This window comes from Vulpes vulpes, unplaced genomic scaffold (assembly GCF_048418805.1).
Source record: "Vulpes vulpes isolate BD-2025 unplaced genomic scaffold, VulVul3 u000000710, whole genome shotgun sequence".
NCBI classification, from domain to species: domain Eukaryota; kingdom Metazoa; phylum Chordata; class Mammalia; order Carnivora; family Canidae; genus Vulpes; species Vulpes vulpes.
Window position 1 is genome coordinate 443,673 of NW_027325790.1, and position 25,433 is coordinate 469,105.

A 25,433-nucleotide genomic window follows, 5' to 3' on the forward strand; every position below is an offset into this window, starting at 1 on the left:
AGATGCATGAAAAGATGCTTAAAATTATATTCATTAGGAAATCACAGATTAAAATATAATGGGATGCTACTGCACATTCATTAGAATTCCAAAATTAAAGACTGGCAATACCAGCTGCTCTCAAGGATGCAGAACTATGGGAAGTGTCACACATTACAGATGGGGATGAAACATGGTACAGCCAGTGCAGAAAAAAAGTTTGGCCATGTCTTATAATGGTAAATATGCATTTACCAAATGACTCAAAAATCCTTATTTCTAGTTATTTAACCCCAAACGATAAATTTACGCAAAAATTCACAATTAATATAGTGCTTTTACTCACAAAAGCCCAAAACTAACAAACAATCCAATGTCCTGTAACTACAAATGGATAAACAAGCTCTGGTATATCCAGACAACAAAAATATTACTCAGTTATAACAAATTAACAATACATTCAAAAACATGGGTGAATATCAAATACAATATGCTAAATGAAGGAAGCCAGTCTCAAAAAGCTACATATAGTAGGATTCCAATTACATGACACACTGGGTTAGGTATAACCATATGACCAGTGACTGCCAAGGGTTAGGGAGCCGGAAGTGCTGATTACAAAGTGGCAGCCTGAGGGAACTTGGAGGAAGGAGGCAAGATTATTCTTTAACTTGATTGTGCTATTGATCACATGACTGCATTTGTCAAACCTGACCCCCAATGGTGAATTTTACCAAAGGTAAATTTAAAAACTGAATAAAATGACACATTATGTGAACATGTAAAATATTAGATTCTACTACCGTAAACATATAAAAGTTGAGTTAAGTCTATAGAGGACCAGAAGGTAGCTTGGGCAAATAAAACACCAATTTGAATAAGCAATAATATAATGGGCAACTTTTCTCTTGGACTTTTGTTATATTTATTTTTTTAAGATTTTTTTTTTTTTTAAGATTTTATTTTTAAGCAATCTCTACACCCAATGTGGAGCTCGTACTTACAACCTTGAGATCAAGAGTCACATGTTCTACCGACTAAGACAGCCAGGCACCGCTGACTTTCTGTTATATTCTCTTGCAATACAATTAAGTTTCAAAAATCCATTAGAGGGGCACCTGGGTGGCTCTGTCAGTTGAGCATCTGACTCCTGGTTTCTGCTCAGGTTATGATCTCAGGATCATAAGATGAAGCCCCACATCAGGCTCTAGGCTCAGTGGGGAGTCTGCTTGGGATTCTCTCTCTCCCTCTTCTCTGTCCCTTCCCTCGCTTGCACACATGCACTCTCTCTCTTTCTCTCTCTCTCTCTCTCTAAAAGTAAGCAAATCTTTAAGAAATAATAAGAAAAAAGAAAAATCTATTAAAAAGAAAACATAAAAATTATATTTTTCTAAAAGTTTTGACTAAATATTGAGATTAAAAAAAAAGATTTTATTTATCTATTTGAGAGAAAGAGAGATAGCAAGAGAGAGAAAGTGAGAGAAAGCATGAGCAGGCGGCAGATGGAGAAGCAGGCTCCTGCTGAGCAGGGAGTCTGATGCGTGGCTCGATCCCAGGACCCCAGGATCATGACCTGAGCCAAAGGCAGACGCTTAACCAATTGGTCCACTCAGGTGCCCCAATATTGAGACTTAATATCAAAAAAGCAAAATAGATGTTTAACCAGCTTCTTAACAAATTATAACTCTAAATACAATCATTAAAATAAAACACTATTTAGAATTCTTTAGTAAACCACTCCCAAACTTTACTAAAAGTGTTTTAAATAGTTCTGCATAATAAAAAGACAGTAAGATACTTATTTTGACTCTAGACAGCAAAATCCTCATAGAAGCCTAAACATGTTGGATTTGGAAAAGGTAGTTTAATTCAAATACATGTTACATCTGAAGTTCTCTCAGGATATCTACATAGATCTGTTCAGTAACAACCATGACTAAACAAGAAGTATTGTCAGGGAATACAAACTAGGTACATGCAGAATCTCAGAAATGAAGAGTTTAACTCTCTCTGAGGCCTTAGAAGGAGGGGACTCATGAATCAAATGTCTGAAAATGACCAGGAGTTAGCTGAGGAGTTAGGGGACAGCATTGCAGGTGGAAGTAACAACATTCAAGAACACGGAGTGTGAGAGATCATCATGCGCTCCACACAGTGCAATATTCAGTTTGGTTCAGAGAAGTTAAACGACCAAGTTTAATTTATTGACATAATAATCATTCAGAAGAGATTTCACCAATAAGATGGTCCTCCACATGGACCCCAAGGAAAGCATTAAAGCAAAATTTGAAGGTTCTTCAATTGACCGTTGCAAATCTTAGAATTCTGAGAAAGGAATACAAGAAAAAATATGTCGATTACCTTAAGATGTCTTGCAACTTCTGGATTAAACAGAGGTGTTTTGATATAATGAAAAAAGAGTGTTGCAATTCTTTTTCTGAGTCCTTCAAGATTATGATGTTTGACCCCTCTCATCATAAGGTCAACTTCTCTGTCAATCAATTCTAGAATTTCCTGAGTCAGTTTACATTCATGTTCCTATATAAAACACAAACATACTCAGTACAGAATTTTTAACATCACTAAGTTAGTTTTCAAAATTATCACCAAACAACCTGAAAACTAGATTCCAAAAGAAATTGGTAGGAATACAAATTGGCACAACTAATTTGGAAAAAACTTTGACATTATCTAGTAGAGCTTCAGATATGGGTAATCTAAAACCCACCAATTCTAACCATAAAGTGCTTTAGAGAAATGTGCATATAGAATCATTTTTCACAGCAGTTCAAGATTAGAAACAACAAAATACCCATAAATAAATTGATGACATAAATAAGTGATGGCTTATTCATACAACACATATATTGATAGAATATTATCAAATGTATGGAAATGAATAAACTATAGCTATAAATAGTAAAAGCTTAAATCTAACACATTAATGTTGCTGAGCAAAAGCAGCAAGGCACGAAATAATACTGTATATTCCATTTAAATAAAATCTAAAAATAAACAACACTAAACCATATTAAATATATATATATTTATATATATATATTGGTAAAACTATAAAGAAAATCAAGGAAATGACTACTGTGAAAGTCAACATGGTAGTTCTTTCTAGGGGATGAGAGGGTGAACTGGCATTACAAAGATAAAGGCAGATACTGGCAATGTTGGCAATGTCCTGATTTTGGGTCAGAGACAGGTTACATGGTTGATAATTTCATATCTGTTAAATTGTACATATATGTATATTTTATATACTTTTTCTGCAAATTTGTATAATTCATAATGCTTTTTAAATAAACTCACAAAAATGAGTGTGGTTGAGTAAGAAAGCCCCAATTAGGAATTAAGTGATTAAGGTAGGATTTATGAATAGTAAAATAGAAGTAAGTTGCTCCAACTGCTCAAGAGAGGGTGAAAAGAAACACAGTTTGAATGAAGGAGTCAGAATGCAAAGTCAATGTGACCGTAAAATAATGTTCTCCTGTACTTTTTAATATGTATTTGGTATAACTTATGCAAGAATCTCTATCAGGGGTCCTTGACCCTGAAGGCATATTAGAATGACGGGAGGGGGGGGGATTTTTAAAGGTTTTAACATAGCCCTCACACTTGGGGATCTAATTTAATTTCTCTGAAATGGGGGGATCTAATTTAATTTCTCTGAAATGGGGGCTATCATCCTTATTCATTTATTCTCATACTCTCTTTCACTCTGTCTCTGTGAATCTCACTCTCTTTCAAACTCTACAGACAATTCTAATGTGTACTGAGGTTTAAGGTTCACTGGTGTCTCTTAGTAATTGTCATCAAAGTAATACCTATTATTCATTAAGGGCTGAGATATATAAATTATACTTACTTGTATTTTATAGATACATATATATATATGCACACAACTATATCCCCCAACTAATTTTACAAATAATGAAACTGATTTTCAGAAATATTAAATAACTTATCTAAGATTATGCAGCCATAGTGAATAGATCCAGAATTTGAGTCATGCTTAAAGGCCTTAATCCTCCATCAAAATATTATTAAATAAATGTACATGTAAATATACTTGGTTAAACATATTAAGATATGCACAATTTATTTTTATAAGCCTATCCTTTGTTTATTATTATTATTATTATTATTATTATTATTAACCAGCTAATGTTCCTAAATATGTCAATTAGGAAGATTTCTACTGAATTTCCTACCTGCACTCTCTTTTTTTCCAGTCCAGCCTTTTTACTGCCCACCATGGACATCATGCTTATTTCTGACCTCTGGACCTACTGCTTCTCCCTTTCATCCTAACTATCTCTATCTTCCAGGGTTAGTCACTGCACAAATATCTTTAAAATGGCAATTTAAAACAAAGGCAGTCAATGCCTAATTGGGTCAATGCCTCTGTTCTCAAGATGGGGAGAAACACAAGAGATCTATGGAGACTTACCTCTCAACAAGAATCATTTACTCAACTAAAAGTATCTTAAATCAAAAAATAAAGAAAAAATTAAAATACCCTACTGCTGCTTTAAAACTGCTAAAAATAAAATTTTCACTGAAAAGTGTCAAAATATATAGACAATTGCTGTTTTATCAAACTGAGTATTAATCCCATGCTATATATTTGCATCCATTGCATAGATATGGGTATATTTATGTTTAGAATATTCATTATGCTATATTTATATTTACTATGTATCATAATATATAGTTTTGAGAACTTTTAGATAAATATTAATGCATAAACCTCATTGTCCCCAAATTATACCAAAATAATATAGCTGTTGACAAAATAAGTTCATATATGTAAACATTGATTAATCATCTTTATAATTAATAAAGCTTATTTTAGTATTCATTTTTTTATTAATAGTGATAGTGATATCTCAAATGACGAGAAAATTAATGTACCTTCACAGTATGTTTAAGCGTTAGTAGTACATCCAGCCTTTCATCTTGAGAGAGATTTTTCAGCATAATGCATTTATAGATGTTCTGCAACTCTCTGGCTCTGATGGTGAACTGTGTATCCATCTCAATTATTTTGCCACTAAATGTTCTCCATACCTTTGGAGCTGAACACTTAAAAATAATATTATGTTTATGATTATCAGTTAATTGAAGGTTAAAAAATAACTTTGCTACTTCTACTGAAGACTAACTTAATATCATGTACATTACAAATAAAAGTATCACTAAAACATGAGGAAATTAATTGAAGAACTTGTAGACCTTGAGAAAGCAAAACAGTATAGGAAAAAAACAGGGAAGAGCTCTTTAGTCTGTGGAAGTGCAAACAAAATAAGTTCAAAATATTGAACTCCATCAAAATATTATTAAATAAATGTACATGTAAATATACTTGGTTAAACATATTAAGATATGCACAATTTATTTTTATAAGCCTATCCTTTGTATTATTATTATTATTATTATTATTATTATTATTATTAACCAGCTAATGTTCCTAAATATGTCAATTAGGAAGATTTCTACTGAATTTCCTACCTGCACTCTCTTTCTACAGGACTCAGAAATCGCTACTAATCGCTACTAATCTGGACTAACTAGGATGCTGAATGACTTAATGAGCATTCGGATGAGTCCTTGGGGGACGGCAAACATGATCTGCTGGTTCCATTACACTGATTTAGAGAAATGTGCCTGGATCATGCTTTGCCACTTGAAGACGTTTGCGAACCGACTGTTCTAATCCTCAGGGCACTGGACCTGCACACAGAGCGACACGAGATCCGCCACTTAGGGTTTTGTTTCCCATCAACATAATCTCTAACAGGCTCACAGTTGCTCACAAAGCAGGTGCCCGTAGTCGGACGACTTTCCTTGGCTTTTAGCAGCGCCGTGATCCCCATCTAAGCTAGACACGCCAAGACTCTCACTCCCTGTTTTCAAATCTGGCGTGGAGCCCCCCAACCTAGCCGCCCCCCACGGACTGAAGGTTAACCCTGGCGCGCACTGGCCCTGCAGCTCCTCCGTGGGCTCCTGGGCTAAGAGTCCAGGAGACAGAGCTCGAGTGACACACCGGAGACACCACTGCAACCTTTAATGAAGATTAAGCCTGTTTGACAGGGCTCCTCCTCTTCCTTACCGAGATTTTAAGAAAAGATGCATTCACCTAGAAATTTCCCAGTGAAAACTCACTATTTTCTCTTCTCCTTCATGGTATAAAACTGCTTGATGCCTTTCTGTGTTTTTAATCTATTAGAACAAGGCTATTTTGATCACAACTATTAACTGTCCAAATGTTGGATTTTTTTAATAAGCTGAATGGTAACTGCTTTGGAGACCTGTAGTCCCAATTTATGCCATACTTGCAGCCACTTAAATCTTAGATTTGATATAAAGTTTAAACAGAAGCCCATGTATGGGAACAAATCATCAGAAATGCAGACTAGCCAAAGAGAGAAATAATATAAGGCTGTATTTAGACTGACAGTATTTATGAGGAACTTTTAGTTGCAGCCTTAAATTAATTTTTTTTTACATTTCATATTAGCTAATTACACTAAAAACTGAAAAGTACCACCTAAAAACAACTATACTTGATATGCTTTCAAAGTAATGGTAGCATTTTTCTGATCAAAGACAAAATAAGTGCTGTTCAGAGCTAGGAGTTTTTATCAGAAACTTTAGATTCTCAGTTCTAGCTTTAATCCAGCAAATGAGAGGCTGCAATCCTATAATTAATTTATATTCTTAAGACATAAATCTAATATTAAATAATGCACTGCTAATGAGCACACCGGTAGAATTAACTCAAATTTATTAAGGATTATAAAAGGGAAATAGCTCAATGAAAATATCTTGTCAGGGTCCCTGGGTGGCTCAGACCGTTAAGCAGCTCAGGTCCTGATCCCAGGGTCCTTGGATCTTGGATCTAGCCCCTCCTCAGCAGGGAGTCTGCTTCTCCCTCTCCCTCTGCCTCTTCCCTTGCTCCTGCACGTGCTTGCTCTCTCTCTCTCTCTCTCTCTCTCTTGCACTCTTCTCAACTAAATAAATAAAATCCTTAAAAAAAAAAAAGGAAAATATTATGTAATTTAATTATTATCACTTAGAAATAAAAATATACGTATTGTTTTAAATCGATATAGCTTCCTTTGGGATGGGCCTCTGAGTGTACTAAAGTTCAATATTTGTTTCCAAGCTCCTTTTAAAAGTTTTAAGGAATAAGCAATGTTAGGCTGTTTCATATTGTGACATTTTAAAGTCTAACTAATATCTTAATCTTCCCATGCAATTTTCTTCAGGGTGGTTCTACCAAATGCGATTTCCTTTCTTCCAGTAATATGGACTATACCTTTTGCTCTGCAGGCGGTAACTTTATTTGTAGTAATCTAAGTATAATTACCTTTTAATGAAATGCCTAGTTCATCTACTAAATTGTATTTTAGCTGACAGACTGATTTAACTCCACCTCCCCTCCAAGTTTTTAACCCCATCTAATGTACTATGATATAGTAATCTCTTGGGTTTTTTCCAAATATATTCAACAGTCAAATCCTCCCCACCCTCCAATTTTTAACTCAAACCCTACCTTTTCCACAAAAATTCCTAACCACTATGTTTTGAACCATGGAAATTGCCAGTACCTGAAGTCCTATTGTACTTGTAACACAAACACACACGAGTATGCAGTGTCTCTATTTCAATCACTCAGGGCAATGAAATCTAAATACAAATTGTTATATAGTTATTTTGTTTGTTAATTTTATTTCTCCTGAAAGATTATAAGAAATAAATTGCTCATATAGTTCTGTATATGTGATAGGGCCTAGGGTATGCATTCATTCATTCAACAAATATTTGTTATGTTTACTATATATTAGTCAGTGTACCAGGCAGAGTAAATATATATACTGATTTCAAGAATTCTCAAATCTAATAACATGTAAAGAAAAGAAAATAAGTAACTAAAATAAAGGGTGATTATGCTTGATGACTGCAGGTAAATGAAAAGGTTGCTATGAAAAGAAAATCGTATCTAAGGTGAAACCTGAAGAATAACCAGGAATTAGCCAGAGTAAAGTGAACTGAGTGATATAATCAAATAATTCTGGATTTGAAGTTTGAGTTTCCCTAGCTAGCACTCAAAGATATATTTTAAAATCTGTTTGACAAAGCTGTTTTTAATACTTGGATGTATTTCTGCCAACACTGATAACTTGGTCTTCATTCAAGTTTAAGCTGCTTTGATTTCAGGCTTTAAGGTATTTTTATTTTATTTTATTTTATTTTATTTTATTTTATTTTATTTTATTTTATTCTTTACTCTGACACAGGAAAATGTGTCAACTTTGCTTATTTCTCTTTCCTATCTCCTTTTTTCTTTGAATGCTTTGGCTGTAATAAGAGATATACAACAATCATGTTCTTAAATTGCTTCAGAAAACGGGAGCGTAATAAATTCCATTAAGCTGCCAACAAATGAGACAGGGCAGTCTCCGGAGGAGAGAAACAGAAGAACAGCAGGAAGACACGTTTCAAGGAGGGGAAGGTGCAGAGATAACAAAAACCTGGAGAGCAGCAGGCTTCCACAAAAGAGAAGAAATGACTGCATTGGGAGAAGAGGGCTTTCTTCCTCCTAAATTAATACTCAGGTCCCCAAGGGCACAAATTAAGAATAACCCCAACCCCCCAAAAGCTACTGTGTAATGATCAAGTTTTCTTTGACACAGAAAAGAGGTTTTGTTCATATACAGAGGACACCCCTGTGCACTATGGTGCTCAGAGAGAAGCAAAAATCGGTTGCATTTTTCTATCCCATTAGGTGTTGGCCACCAGAGTATGGGGGAGAAAATAACATTTAAATGACACAGCTAACAAGGACTGTGAGAAGTGGTATGTGAATCAAAGAAATAAACGGTCTTGAATCTAGGGAAAATCTCTTGCAGAAATTCAAATTGTCTCTTGAACACAGCTTGGGTGAAGAGAACTCAAGATGCATTAGAAACTGGCTGACAGTTTTTTATTCAAATTTCTTGACCTGCTTTTTTCACCTCGGTCAGCTTGTGGGTTTTTAACATTTGATAACCTGCCGAGGGCAACGTTTGATGTGTTAAAATTACAAACTATTTAACTAATACTTCAAAAAATCTTTAGGTTAAGCCTTTTATGGAGAATGAAGGTTTAGTATAGAATCCATAATAGCTGATTAGTTTAATTCCTTGATTGGACTAACTGGAAATAATATCATTTATTACTCAGGAAAATATTATGATCAGGAATAAGAAGATTAAAAAATAAAATATTAGTTCAATAAACCACATAATAAACCAGCAGCTCTGGTTGCTAGTTTTGACATTTGAAAAAAAAACTCTGACCTCGTCTAGTTTCAGGGATTAATTATAAGCTACTTTTTCTTAGTAATCAAAAACAAAACAAAACAAAGTTACTTCAAGTTTTATGAAATCAGCACTGTCTCCTCCTGAATATTAGAGACAATGCTGGTATGGGGGAGCAGAGAGGTAGGTAGGCCTAAATGAATAGATATTGTAGAAGTATTTGCAAAGAAAGACTATACAATCTATCTCAGTTGTTTTCTATGATGCTTCACATGGCATCCTATACAAAAAGATGATTTAAATGAATCTGCATTAAAATAACAAAGATTTGATCATTTACTATAACAGATTATTATTGTTTTTTAGACTTGCTTCTCCATTCAGGATTCTTTCTTTTCTTTTCTTTCTTTCTTTCTTTCTTTCTTTCTTTCTTTCTTTCTTTCTTCTTTCTTTCTTTCTTTCTTTCTTTCATTCATTTTTTTTTTAAAGATTTCATTTATTCATGAGAGATACACAGAGAGAGAGGCAGAGACACAGGCAGAGGGAGAAGCAGGCTCCCTGCAGGAATTCCGGCTCAGGACAGGACTCCAGGATCACGGCCTCAGCCAAAGGCAGATGCTTAACCGCTGAGCCACCCAGGCGTCCTTACTATAACAGATTAAAAGTAGGCCAGAGTCACTGTTAGTCAATATTTTTAAAGACTAGACTAATTAGGCTATGTAATAGATTAGGATCAGCTAAGGTGACTGTGGATTTAGAACTCAAATTCTAAAACCTATGACCCACAAAAAGCCTTTCCCTTGATTTCTACAAGTTCTTGTGGCTAATTTTTCCCTCTTTCCTTCAGTCTTCTGGTCTTGTACCCTTGTGTGCTGTCCTAAATCAGTGTGGACACTAAGGCCCAATCATTTCTTGTGTTCCCTCTCCTCTTGCCAAACAAATAATAATCTTGCCCTTAATACTTCGTTTATTTAGGAATTTAAGTAAAAAGTCACAAGGAGCCACACTGTGCCCCATTGCCTTCCAACTGTCTCCTCATTCTACTTTATCTTTTTCTCTCCTGGCAACGAAATCAAAAGATTTCCATCTTCCTGGCAATTCTTCCTACATCCAGGATCCTTCGGGTCCTCAGTTTCTACCTAAACAACTTAACAATTTTTACAAAACAAAACAAAAACAAAAACAAAAAAAGACCTCATCTTTCTTCTTCACGAAAATTTTTGTGAACAAAATTTCTCCATCTTATCTTTTCTTGATGAGATTTCAAGACCTTTGTAGAGTGCTACACTTCATGAGAAAGAGCAATGGTCATCAGCTGGCTTCAGAGTCAATATTATATGTTGGGACTTTATCTACTTTTGAACTCTTTATAATTCATAACAGGTTTAGATACAATGTTAGATAAACATGAGGCCTGGGGGTGGTAGGGCAGGAGGGGGGCATAAAGGCATAAAAAGAATAGATACCATATATTTACAATAAGAATTTAAAATAGTTTATAGGAAACAAAGCATCAGAGAAAGCCTAAGTAGAAATTCCTGTAGAAGTTCCAGCCTCAAATAAGGAAGGTGCCACTCATCTTGCTTGTCCCCTGCACCTCAGAGGCCCTCAGCTCCTTCACCCTGGGTCCCTGCTGCCCTGAGTCCATGCCGTCCTCCTTGGTAAGTTTAACTATCCAACACATAAGGAATACAGTTCCCAGTGGTGAAGCTGGATTCAAGATAAAGAAATTTGCTAACAGATTAAGTTTAGTTTGAAATAGGACTCTGGAGAAGTATGAATATTATGCCTTCATCTTTCCTAGAATGAAGATATTCAGGAATTTGAAATGACAATATCTACATTGTCCAATTTCTTGATAACACCTGAAATATGAAATTACATACCATTATCTCTGTCCCTTTGTTTTCCTCCCTGCCTTCCTCCATAGGCATATAGTAACACTCTGTGATAAGCACTGTGCTAGCATATGAGGATACAGAGATAAAAGATAGCTCTTGCTTAAGAAGCTCAGTATCTAGGAATGATTCACATATGTAAACAGATATAATAAAAACTGACCGCTATGTACTAAGGCAGAGGTGAAATAAGGTCTCATGAGAGTATATAGTATAGGCTAAAGTACGATGATCACCAGATCTTTTCTGGAAGAAGGGGCATCTGAGCTTGTATCGAAGGGTACATTGTTAGCTAGTAAAGAAACAGGGAGAGGATGCTCCATGTATAAGCAACACTGGATACAAAGGCATGGAAAGCACGTGGATTTCTGAGGACATGCAAGTAACCAAGCATAGCCGGCATAGTGTGGCTACCGTATGCAAGAGGAGATGACAGTGAGACATCAGCAGGACAGGTGAGGTGTGTGGAGAATTGATTATGGAAATCAGAAATCCCTACTCCCTTACTGAGGGCAGTAAGGAGGGGCAAGAGTAGAGCTGTGCGTAGGGAGGTCACTATGGCCGTGGTATGGATGACAGAGGAGGGAACTGTGAAGTGAGACTGGAGGCTGAGCGCCTAATTTGGAGATGTAAAGTCATCCAAATGAGAAGGAAATCCACATTCAACTAAATCACTGTCAAGCTCACACACACAAGACAAGAGCCGTCTCATGACAGCCTCCCAGGGGACAGGGAAGCAAAAGAAAGGAACTGCTCCATAACACCTCTTCAGAAGCCTCTCAGCCTTTCATTTTCCAGTAGGATCATAAGGCATTCCACCAAGATTCAGATAAGCTGTGGTTGAAGTCTTTGCCTTCCTGGCCTGTTTGGATACGTGCAAGTGTGCTATGGCAGAGCCATTTCCCTAATATGCAATAGTAGTGGGCTTGAAAAGGAAGAAATAAAGAATTGAGACGATTAGTAAAGCAAGAACAAACTGTCTGGTGGCTGGATGGAATGTCAAGAATAATGCCCAAGTGTCTGCCTGAAGCAACTGGATAGATGATAAAAACATTCATAAAGATAAATTATGTGAGTGCTACAAAACAGGATCAGTTTGGAGATGAGGAGGCAGAGAATGGTGAGATGATGTAATTTCAATGTTTACATGTCAATTTAAGGTGTACTCTTGGGACACCCAAAGAGCAATAAAAATAATAGGCAAGTGGATATGTGATCTGGAAGCTCCTAAGACAGGTCTGACTTGGACCTGCAGGAAGTTCCAGGCTGTAGGTAGTAGTTAAAGCCACAAGAAAATCTGAGATCAAACAGGAGGGTGTATTAGTAAAATGAAAGTAGGGCACTTATAGTACCAAAAAATATGGTTTTTAAGAATGAATGTTCTCAAGTAACAAGAACCATACAACTAGAATCACTAAAGGCAAAGATCTTGAAGAACTCTTCGTCTTGTGTCTAGATTGGCTTTTGTTTGGAAAGATCAGGTTTACAGGAGATTGGTCACTATGGAAACAGGCTACGCAATCAGTATCAAACAGGCAGTTTCAACATGAAAAGATAATTAGTTTTTCCATTAATTGTATGTTTTCATGGTTTTCAATAATCATATATGCTTTTGGTCAGAAAGTCCCAGTCAGTTAATGACCTGGTGAGCAAAAGCAAAAACACTAGTCGATAGCTCTTTTCCCCAGGTTGCTTTACTATGAGGCATCCCAAGCCCAGACATTTTGTGACTTCAGTAGCTGTCCATTTCATCAGGATTTGCAAGTCATCGAACTTCCATAGCCAACCTAAAGCTAAATGAACAGTCAAAGGTATCTTTATTTTTTCCTTCATGGCCTGAAACCTTGTAGCTAAGAACATATTAATTTCATGTTAATTGTTAACTGTTAGTCTACGCCACAGTTAAAAGTCTAACACTGTATTAGAAAAAATTTAAACATGCAAATTCATACAATGTAAGTCTCTTCTTCAGCTCATTATTCTACATTTTTAAACTCAGGGTACATTCTTATTTAAATAATTGTTACTTTACTAACCTTATCCAAAAAGGTTTGTATCAATGCTTCCTGGTTTGCCATATTTGCAATATATCTATGTCTCCCAATGGAAGCAATTATCTGGGTCTCTTTTTCCAGAAGTTCACACAAAGCAGCTTTCCTTTCAGCTCCAGTGAAAGACTGGTTAATGCGTGCAAATTCTTCTTGCCTCCAGACTAGAGGAATAACATGAAAGACTTGAGTTTTTAAAATCCCACATCTTTCCAGAAAAATTTTTACCATCATATCCCAAAAAATAGTATTTTATTTTTATGTCAATTTAAATAAAATTAAACATGAATATAAGCATTCATATTGTACACCTGACATATGAAAAAATAGGATAAAATGGAAGCTGAGAAACTTAAAGCAATAAAATTAGAGTCAAACAAAGAGAAACCAAAGGAAATCAGCCAAAATGATGATAAATTAAGCCTCCAAGTAAGCACGTGTTCTCCCCAGTATTAAAAAATATATGGTTTGGGTTTGTAGCAGCCATGAACACATACTACTCTGATCTCCTATCAAGAGAATAACTGCTTTTGCCACCTAAGCAAAAGAAGTCAGTCAGAGAAAGATAAATACCATATAATCTTATTCCTGTGGAGTTTAAGAAACAAAAGAAAAAAACAGGACTGGGGGGGACAAACCAGGAAACAGATTCTTAACTATAGAGAACCTGTGTGGCTCTGTCTGCCTTTGGGTTAGGTCTTGATTCCAGGGTCCTAGAATCGAGTCCTGCCTCAGGCTCCCTGGCAGGGAGCCTGCTTCTCCCTCTGCCTATGTCTCTGCATCTCTCTCGATATCTCTCATGAATAAATAAATAAAATCTTTAAAAATTAATAATATTTATTTTAGGGGCACCTGGGTGGCTCAGTCAGTTGAGTGGCTGACTCTTGATCTCAGCTCAGTTCACAATCTCAGGGTCCTGGGATCCAGCCCTGTGTGGGGCTCCACGCTCAGTGGGGAGTCAGCTTGAGATTCTCTCTCTCCCTCTCCTTCCGCCCTTTCCACTTGCTCGTGTTCTCTCTGTTGTTTCTGGCCTTCTTCTGCTATAACCACTGACTTTTATGATATTTAGTTTTACAGTTTTATCAAACTACTTCTCCCTCCTCTCAACTTGAATCAATTTGAAATCATCTTGATCAGGCCAAGGACATGTCAGTGATATTCTTTACAAGAATCCACTCTGTCCCTTACCGGGAATACATTATTCAGGCACTGTACAGCTTGGTCTATCCAAAAAGAAGATTTTTAAATTTAAAAGCTAAATTGTCTCCAGCAAAGGGGTTGTAAATTTAAGGGCTAAATTATGTTATGAAAGTCCAGGAAATCTATGATTGATGAGTTCATCCTTTAGTTTTCTCAACCCAAAGAACTTTTAAAAATTGGACAAAATCTACATATCCAAAGGCACTATATGAAAGAAGAGAAAAATTGCTTGCTTCTGGAAATAATAACTGAGAATATTTATCTCATGGGATTATATAGATGCTCCCAGAAAGCAAATAAAAATTGAATGATATAAGTAAGTAAACCTATTTTACTTCCAGTTTTACATTAGAAGCCTTTGGGACCAGTAATAAATTTAGGCCACTAGGATATTACTTAAGCTATCCTGCCAAACTCAAATAGCAATATACTGCTCTCCTAGATTAATACTTAAGTCCTGGGTGAATCTGGAGATATATGCACTCAAATTCACTTATATTCATGTATATTCAGACTTTACATTTTGCTTAAGTTATTAGCATGGTTTTTAAAAAGGGAAAAATCCAGCGAAGCTAATTAGAAATGAAAATAATGGGCTTCAATTCCAGTAAAATTCTCCATTAGATGAACAACCTCCCTGTAAATCTATGGTAAGGAATGGAATGCGGTATCGGAGAAATACCATGTTCCAACTACGGATAAGGAATGGAAACACACAGGAATCAGGAGTAGATGGACAAAACTTATTTTTTATCTGAATTAACACTTTCTAGGCCTATACAGAAAAGACATTGAAGAAAACAAGAGACTCTGACCCCTTTCATAAAACATGGATGATGTTAATAAAAAAAACAACAAAACCCTGGAATACTGAATTAGTTTTCTAGGACTGCCATGACAAAGTGCCATAGACTGGGAGGCTTAAACAACAGGAATCTATCTCCTCACACTTCTGGAAGAGAGAAGTTCCAGATGAAGGTGATGGTAGGGTCAGGTTCTTCTGAGGGCCTCCCTCCCAGTGCCTAAAGGGCCACCATCCTCCAGGGTCTTTACGTGACCTTCTGTGTGTATGTGTCCTAATCTCCTCTCCTAAGGACATCAGCTATGTTGGTTAGGGCTCATACGTAGGACCTTATTTTTTTTCTGAATTACTTTTTCACAGGTCCTGTCTCCAAACTCAGTCATATTTTGAGGTACTGGGGTCAGGACTTCAATATATGAATTTTGGAGGAGCCATCAGCCCATTACAGATGTCAATAGCCACCAATATTTTTAAAGAAAAAGATCTTAAAGGGATTAGTGCATTTGAAAGAATATATTTATTCTGTCTCCTTAACTTATCTTCTTGGACAAATCATCCAATTTCCAGGGTCTGAAGTTCAACTATAAAGTGAAAGGATAGCACTAGTCCTAAAGTCTATATACATTCTAAAATTTCTGAGATATAAACTTGCAATTTCCAAAAAAGAAAGAGCAGAACATACAAGATTTTGTCCACCACTATAGTTTATATGCATATGCTTTTTAAAATTCTCGTTCATGGACTGAAAGCCTGAATGGAGAGAACCAAGGAAGATTCGGGCCAAATCCCCAGAGCCAGATTATGACAGTGGACTCCCTTGAGATCACCAAGTAATAATTAGAGAAGAGTCGGAAGCTGCCATCAGCACAAGTCAAAACAAGGCAGAGGGTTAGCAGATTCAATTCAACAGATACTCACTAGATATAATGAGCAGGGCTCGCTCTTATCAGGGATCCTTGGCACAAATGTAGACAGTTAAAGAAGTAATGTTTCTTTTTAAAGATTTTATTTATTTATCCATGAGACACAGAGAGAGAGAGGCAGAGACACAGGCAGAGGGAGAAGCAGGCTCCATGCGGGGAGCCCGACGTGGGACTCGATCCCGGGACCCGGGTCACGACCTGGGCCCAAAGCAGGTGCTAACCCGCTGAGCCCCCCGGGATCACAAGAAGCAATGTTTACAGAGAATCAAGGACAAGGAAAAGAGGCTCTGGGCCCAATTCATGCTGTCAAGAGAAGTTTCCTGAAGACGATGACTCCTATGCTGAATCTGAAGTAAGAGTGACAATTCGGATCAATGAAAGGAGTCACCTTCAACATACTGCTCTCATAAGGAAAGGAAAAAAAAAAAAACACATGAAAATAAAATAGTGTTCCTGGAAACGGCTTTGACTTTGATACATTATATTATCTTACATAGTTAAATTCATTTTCCTAAAGTGATATATTTTGCCTTTATTACGAGGGACAGAACCCAGAGGAAAAGCTAAACTTCCTGTTAGGAGTTAGAATTCAAACTATGCAATTGTCACCATGAGCCACAGGAGGGCAGCAGTTTCAAAGACTACAACAAAACAACCTAAAAATTATTACTCTGAGACTTTTAATTTAGAATTTTAGGGCTGGAAGAAAACTTAAAAAATGCCTCTTTTATGTAAGAAATTTCCTTTTCTTCCACATAAATCATGTCTATACATACAAACTATGTGTTCTATTTTAATATAGGAAATCTGTATAAAATTATTTATCACATAATAGTAACATATATGCACAAGTCTTTGCACTTTTAAAGTACATTCAAAAAAATAAATAAAGTACATTCATAGGGGCGCCTGGGGGGCTTGGTGGTTGAGCGTCTGCCTTCGGCTCAGGTTGTGGCCCCAGGTCCCGGGATTGAGTCCCACGTCGGGCTCCCCGCATGGAGCCTGCTTCTCCCTCTGCCTGTGTCTCTGCCTCTCTCCCAGTGTCTCTCATGAATAAATAAATAAAATCTCTTTAAAAAAAACTTATAAAAAAGTACTTTCACAAATGCAGTACTTATTTTCTTTTTATAAAGTCCTGTGAGGTAAATGTGCCAGAGATCATTAAGTCTTTTTGTAGATGAAGAACCTGGAGCTTAGAAGTGAGTGACCTGTCCAAGTTAATAGCCACCAATAAGTAGGAAAGGTGGGACCTCATTCAGCAAACTTTCTGTTGTTTTGCACAACTACCTGTCAACCGAACAAAGTAACATTATCCTTTAGTTTGTTCATGTGAATTTGAAATATTATCTGAGTAGAGTTCTGCTATAACAGAACTGTAGTTTTATACTTGTGAACAAGGCCTCTCATAGACACCTTGCCAACAGTTCTAACTCTTAACACTTAGAAACAAATTTTGTTTTCTTCTGAGAGAAAATGAAAATAGAAGTGAAGTTTAAAGTAAAACAGAAAGTATCTGCAGAGGCCAACAATTAGGAGAAAGTGGAGGCAAAGCCAAGGGAGCAGGCTGTCACCTCCAGCTGTGCCACATTCCTAAAGCCACTCGATTTTGCATGTTACAAAGAGATAAATTTATTAATATTGCTTGTTAGACCTAGTGTTTGACCGAATCATCTTTTGGTAAATAGCATGTTACCGTATAGCTATATGAACAGACCCAGTATCGGACACCTAAAATTATATTCAATGATATGTTCTGTTACTCAAGCTAGAGATGCTGCATTACAACATCTTTGGGTTTCCACTTCATCGACAATCATTCATTCTATCAGTATTTGTTGAGCATGTGAGCTGAGCACAGAAAAAGAGAGATCATCCAAAAAAAGAAAAAGTTATTGTGTCATGGAGCCTACAGTCCAATGGGGAAAATTAACGTTAAAAAGATGTATTACAAATTGTGGTGATGACATAAATGAAAACTTTGGGGAGAATCCAAGTTCTCCTGTTAGTCACAGAAGCCTCTGAGTAAGTGACATTTAAGCTGAGATTGGAAGGGGGCAATGGGAAAAGGCTGCAAGAAAAGTGTATCTACTGCCCTGAGTAGGGAGTGCTTGATCGGTCAAGTAACTGAAGTTTTTAATTGTGCCAATTACTAGTACACATCTCGTGGAAGAAACAAAGCATAAAAGTCACTTGCGTTGAGAATATACATTTATATTGATCATTAATGGGTGGTAATTAAAAGATATTACCCGTACCCTCCCTAAAGAGCAGAATCAGAGACAGGATGCTGAACTGAGGGATTCCAAATGGTTCAACTCTGAATTCACAATTTCCCAAGACCATCAGAGACCCAGATGGGACAATACTTTTTCTTTTTACCTCACAGGGATGATCAAGTGAGATAACACACTAAAACCACAGAATTTACAGAGCAGTATGCACATTTTATTTATCCATTGTTAATATAAAGGCATTCCCAATTTCATTCCTGCCTTAATTCCTGTCCCGAATATAAAACATTATTCATCTCTTTAAATTCTCTAATCCAAAATGACATCATCCTGAAATAATATCTTCCTTTTGTCTTTAGTAAACCTGTTTTTTTCTACTAGTGAAAAATTATAAAATTATTATTGTACACAAAGGCTGTTTCAAACTTACGTTCCAGTGCATTATAAAGAACTTCAAAATCTTCTTTTGTTTGAGGATTATGCCTCCGGTAATAGTCCAATTTAATCCATTCTTCTTTTTCTCTTATCTTCCTTAGTTCTTCCTCTGCTTCCCACTTCAACCTTAACATTTTCTGTCTTTTTAAATCCTTTACTACGACTTTAGCATGCCATTGTCTATAGTAAGTCTGTAACACTATTACCTATAGTTCAATTAAAAGGAAATCAAAAGTGTTTATCATCAACTATATCAGATAATAACAAAAAGCAATGGTGATTATTTCTATTCCAATGTAGTAACTTTTATAAAGTACCGAGTCTAGGTTTAGCTCTATGCCAGAGATTCTCAAACCCATTAGAACATATAAGCTGTGGATAATGCACATCAGCAATTTGACTTTGAAATCTAGCAAATATGCCTTCCTAGGAGGCAGTAGGTACAATGCTTAAAAGCATAGTCTCTGGAGTAAAATTTAGTCTAGATTTTGCCTCTGTTACTCATTTGTTTTTTGATTTTGGTTTATTTTGCATATAAAGTTTAGCTTCACCCTTACAAATCCTCAATGAATATATTATTGTTATGAATATTGTCTTTAACCATCATTAGCTTAGGCTCATATTTAAAACTTTCATTATCTAAACACAAAGTAGATAGGGTTATATGTAGAAACCATCAAAGGCAGGCTGGATAGAAGAGAGACTCAAGCCAACAAGTATGTATTAAATTGTGAGAGATATAAATATGTCTGAGGTTATAGTATAGTATTAGGTCCTCAAGAAACTTGCAATGTAGCTGAGTTTACATTTTTATTTACCAAACACATAAATAAAAATAAAATATGGAGAGGCTAGATCAAAACTGAGGACAGGGAATACACTGACACATCTCTGTACTGTATCCTAATCCCTGGTAATTATATAAAATCATATAAGCAGAAATCAATAATGATACTGGATCATACTAAAGGAGTCCTCCAAAGAACAGACACTATGAAGAATTCCCTCAAGAAAGGAGGCAGGAAGAATATATTGGAGAAGGAATCTATGCCTATCCTGCATGGGAAAGGTAAACTAGAAAACACACAAGGGTCTGTGAGACTGCTTCAAGCCCCAAACCAGTGCATCCTGTGAGAAATACAAAAGGGACAGACATCTCTAAAACAATTCAGGTAAACAGTAACAGAAGTATTTGCCTCTGGGCAAGAACAGTTAGAGTCCCTGGCAACCCCCTGGATGAATAGAAGCTCCTTCTTCAGAAAACTAGCTCTCTTCCAGAATCAAGGCTTAGCCATTCCTAAAACCACTGCCGTAAGGCTATAGTAAATAAATATGGGTAGCACACTGGACATCAGGGATCTCAATACCCTGCCTACACACCCAAGAATAACCAAACATTTGGGAAGAGCCCACAAAATATAAGGCTCCTCATTCAACAACAACAAAAAAAAGTTTACTTTTGTGTGAAACAGAATTACTAGAATAGTGGTTCTCAAAGAGTGATGGTCAACTCAGCACTATTAGTATCATCTGGAGAACTGTTAGAAATGCAAATTTTCAAGCTCCACCCCAGAGCTACTGAATCAGAAATCCTGGGTGGGGCACAGATTCTGTATCTTACAAGTTTCTGATGTCTGCTAAAGTTTAGAACCACTGTACTAGAGTAAAACAAAACAAAACAAAAGCCAAGACCAGACTAGAATTAACATTTTCAGATGGAGGAAAAGAAAAGGATATTGAATCACTATTTAAAAAACAATTTTTTTATTTTAAAAAATCAATTAGAATGCATTTAACTTGGGTGCTATTAAACTTGTTAAACTGGGATCCCTGGGTGGCACAGCGGTTTGGCGCCTGCCTTTGGCCCAGGGCGCGATCCTGGAGACCCGGGATCGAATCCCACGTCGGGCTCCCGGTGCATGGAGCCTGCTTCTCCCCCTGCCTATGTCTCTGCCTCTCTCTCTCTCTCTATCTCTGTGACTATCATAAATAAATAAATAAAATTAAAATAAATAAATAAACTTGTTAAACTTATTAAATAATGACAGCAAATCACAGTCTTTTAAATAATATATAAATTTTACCCTTTTACATCACAATCCAGGGATTAGCAAGCAGTTTAGGGCTGGTAGGAAGCTCTATTATATTCAACAAATGGCTTCCCACTCTTCTGCCCTAGTGGCTGATCTATTTCTCATCATCTTCTGAAAAGTAGACAGGGAGAAAAAAGAATTGCAACCCAGTGACTTTAAAAAGTGGCATACATCACTTCCCTTTACATTTCATTTTCAGGCCTTAGTTATTTGGCATTACCAATATACGAAAGAGATTTTGAAACATAGTCTGCAATGGGGCAGCCAGGTGTCCAGCTAAAGCTTTATCACAATGAGAAGAATAGATATTGGTGGAGAGCAAGTAGTTGACTATAAAATGACCTGCATGAATGTGCAGAGCCTAAGAGGAAATTAGTAAGCAAGAAACTTAGGTGAGAAAGTCTTTTAGAATGAAGAGTAAAAAGTCATAAAAATGAGAATGAATGAAAGAAAATTAAGAGACATGGAAGATAAATGCAGACATTCCAAAATATGTCTGATATAATTTCTAGACAGAATGAAGAAAGTTGATTAGAGAAATTACTCAGAATATAATAAAAGAGCATGTCCTCAAACTAAAGAAAGACATGAGCACTCAGATAGAAAGGGTTCATGAACAAATCCCAAGCATATCACAATAAGATTACTAAGGGTAAAGTAAAAATCCTAAAAGCTTCCAGAAAGAGAAAACAAAGAAATGAGAAATTGGCATCAGACTTTTAAACAAATAGAGCTTCAAAGTTATAAAGAAAAATAATTTTGAAAATAAGTTTAAATCTGTCTACACACACTCAAATTAAACTTCAAGAATGAGGTTGATTCAACAAGACTAAGATAGTTTATCTCCCATGCATAATCTCTAAAAGAATTATTAGACAATGTGTTCTAGCAAGAAAAATAAGTTAAGGGATGCCTGAGTGGCTCAGCAGTTGAGCATCTGCCTTTGGCTCAGGGCCTGATTCCGGAATCAGGGATCGAGTCCCGCATCAGGCTCCTTCCGTGGAGCCTGCTTCTCCCTCTGCCTGTGTCTCTGCCTCTCTCTGTGTGTCTCTCATGAATAAATAAATAAAATCTTTATTAAAAAAGTTAAAAGGGAAAAATTTAAAGATTGAGCAAAAATTTCCAAGAGAGTTATCAAGCTAAATATATCTTATTTGTAAAAATATCATATATATCAACATAAACACATATAACAGTAAGCAGTTATAATTATGTAGAAAATGTAAGTATATAGCAAATTATATATATAATTGTAATTGCAGATCATCACTGGATAGGAGGAATGAGGGAGGAGGACAAAGAAATGAAAAACAGAAAAGCCTGCTAAAGTCCTTGATTTATTCATGGAAAAGATAGAACCTGAATAAATATGCTTTAGGTATTAAAAAAATATTAGGAAATAAAAAAATTTAAAACTTTTTATGAGGCACCATTAGAAAAAAATAAATATGGCACCTGCTTCTGGATTATGAAAGAACAAAAAAAGAACGAAAAAGTTCAGTCAAACTAACAAAGATAAAGAAAGGTTAGTAAAAGAATAAATAAACAAGATATGAAGAACAAATAAAAACCAAAATGAGATGGTAGGAATGAGTACAAAAATATCAATATCATACATAATACAACCTTGTTAAAACAAAAAAGATTTAAAGTAAGTACTAAGTACTGAAATCAAGAAGCTCGAGGGGTGCCTGGGTGGCACAGCTGGTTGAGCAACCAACTCTTGATTTCCACTCAGGTTGTGATCTCGGGATCCTGGGATCAAACCCTGCATTGGGCTCAGTGCTCCACACAGAGTCTGCTTAAGATTCTCTCTCTCCCTCTCCCTGTGCCCCTCCCTCCACTCATGCTGTCTCTCTCTTTCTTCTTCTGTCCCTCTGAATAAATAAAATGTTTATAAAAAGCCCAAGAATAAAATAAATATAATACAAGTAGAAAGGAATCAGTGGGCAAAAGAAGAACTTATTAAATGGAAATTTACTCCTTATACTGGCTTTTAATCAATCGCTCTGTTTACACCTCACATCCCACTTCGACCCCCTCTGAACCTCCTATTCATGTTCCAGGATTCCATGGGGCAAATCTGTTTGGTTCCTGATGCCATCCCCCTTGGCAGGCATTTAGATTTTCGCTTCCTCAGTTTAAGTAAGTCAAGCTAACATTTCTCTGTCTTCTTTACAACTTTAAAATAATAGACTGGCATTTACTCTTCTCTTTTCTCATGTATTCTTTGTTCCTGTATTTTTTTTATTCCTCTAAAATCATTGTATTGGAGTTTGGAAAGTGTTGTAGAGATTTCCACCTCCTCACCTAATCCATTTTCCCTACTTCCTTATTAAAAAATTATATGACATCACAGAGCCACCATCCAAACCCTGTACAGTAAAAAAGCAAAAATTAGTTTGGACTGAGAACATAAAAACCTATCAGGATGGAATAACAGGCCCTAATAAAGTCAGTTATGAAGTTAATGGGAAACAATATTTCTTTCAAGGACATTCTGCAGCTATAAAATATCCTGACAATCCCCTCCTTGGAGTCACTGCTATTTTCTTACTTACTGAGAAATCTAGTTCTCTAAAATCATAATCTACCAGAAACTTTGTTATTTCAAATTAGATAACTAAGAATGAAACATACCATTCTTGCAAGGGGGACGTATGTCACGTTGATAGAGAAAACCAGCCTTGATTTACAACCAACGTGCTAAATTTCAAAGAAGAGACATTCCACATCCCTCTTAACTTTGTTACTAAAGGGACAAAGCTGGAGGTACCATGCTCCCTGATTTCAAACTACATTACAAATCTAGAGTAATCAAAACAGTATGCTATTGGCATAAAAACAGACATATAGATCAATGGACAGAATAGAGAACCCAGAAATAAACCCCCACATATATGGTCAATTAATTTATGACAGAGAAGGCAAGAATATACAATGGGGAAACTGAAATGCAAAAGAATGAAACTAGGTATTATCTCATACCACACACACAAATTAACTCAAAATGGATTAAAGACTTGAATGTAAGACCCAAAACAAACAAAACTCCTAGGAGGAAACATAGGTGGTAAGCTACTTGACATCAGTCTTGGCAATGATTTTTTTTTTAATCTGACTCTAAATGCAAAGGTAACAAAACCAAAAATAAACAAGTGGGACTATATCAAACTAAAAAGCTTCTGCACAGCAAAGGAAACCATCAACAAAATGAAAAGACAACCTCCTGAATGGGAGAAAATATTTGCAATCATATATCTGAGAAGCAGTTAATATCCAAAATACATAAACAACTCCTAAAACTCAAAAGCAAGAAAACAATCTAATTTAAAAATGGACAGAGGATTCAAATAGACATTTCCCCAGATGCATATAGATGGCCAACAGACACATGACAAGATGCTGAACATCACTCATCATCTAGAAAATGCAAATCAAAACTACAGTAAGATATCACCTCACACCTGTTAGAATGGCTATTATCAAGAAGATAAGAAGTAACAAGCGTTGGTGAGAATGTGGAGGAAAGGGAACCCTTGTGCCCTGTAGTGAGAATGTAAATTGATATAGTCACAATGGAAAACAGTATAGAGGTTTCTCAAAAAATTAAAAACAAAACTACCATTTGACCCAGCAACCCCACCTCTGGGTATTTGGCCAAAAAAAAAAAAAAAAAAAGAAAAGAAAAGAAAAAGAAAGAAACACTAATTCAAAAAGATACACGAACCCCCATGTTCACTGCAACATTATTTAGAATAGCCAAGCTATGGAAACAACCTAAGTGTCTATTGGTGGATGAGTGGATAAAAAGGATGCGAGATATACATCTATACATCTATATATCTATAAATATATCTATACACACTATGGAATACTACTCAGCCATAATAAAGAATGAAATCTTGCCATTTGTAAAAATATAGATGGACCTTATAGGGAATTTTGATAAGTAAAATAAGTCAAAGACAAATACCATGTGATTTCAGTTAATATGTGGGATCTAAAAACAAAGCAAATGAACAAACAAAAATCATAGATGTCAAGAACAGAATGGTGGTTGCCAGAGGGGAAGAAGGTTAGGGCACAGGTGAAATGAATGGAGTCAAGAGGTAAAATCTTCCGGTTATAAAATAAATGGGTATGTAACGTGCAGCATGGTGACTATAGTTAATTATATTATGAAGCATGCCTGTAAGTTGTCATGAGAATAAATCCTAAAAGTTAACCTTGTATGGGGACAGATGGTAACTAGATTTACTGTGATGATCATTTCACATGTACTACAAATATCAAATTGTATACCTGAAAAAAAATACTGTTATGTATCAATTATAGCTCAATAAAAATTGTTTAATTTTGAAAAAATAAATAACATGAAATATATGGTGTACTGGACAATTTTGAGTTGGTAAGACAGTAATTCAAAGAATTTTAGTATCTTGAATATTAGTCAAACTTTGGCCCTAATAATCAGATGCTTCTTCAGAGTCTCAAAAAGAAAGTAGTA

The 25,433-nt window shown here is 35.9% G+C and overlaps 1 protein-coding gene across 4 annotated transcripts in view; it reads right to left on the reverse strand.

Annotated features, from left to right (window-relative positions):
- LOC112912776 (IQ motif and ubiquitin-like domain-containing protein) overlaps window positions 1-25,433 on the reverse strand; it is a 53,262-nt gene that overhangs the window by 11,845 nt on the left and 15,984 nt on the right. For all 4 annotated transcript variants that reach the window (XM_072745602.1, XM_072745604.1, XM_072745605.1 and 1 more), the window contains 4 exons: window positions 18,826-19,036; window positions 13,228-13,403; window positions 4,903-5,073; window positions 2,341-2,517 (listed from right to left, as the gene is read on the reverse strand). In XM_072745602.1, the coding sequence (XP_072601703.1) occupies window positions 2,341-2,517; window positions 4,903-5,073; window positions 13,228-13,403; window positions 18,826-19,036 (735 nt within the window). The remainder of the gene's footprint in view (window positions 1-2,340; window positions 2,518-4,902; window positions 5,074-13,227; window positions 13,404-18,825; window positions 19,037-25,433) is intronic.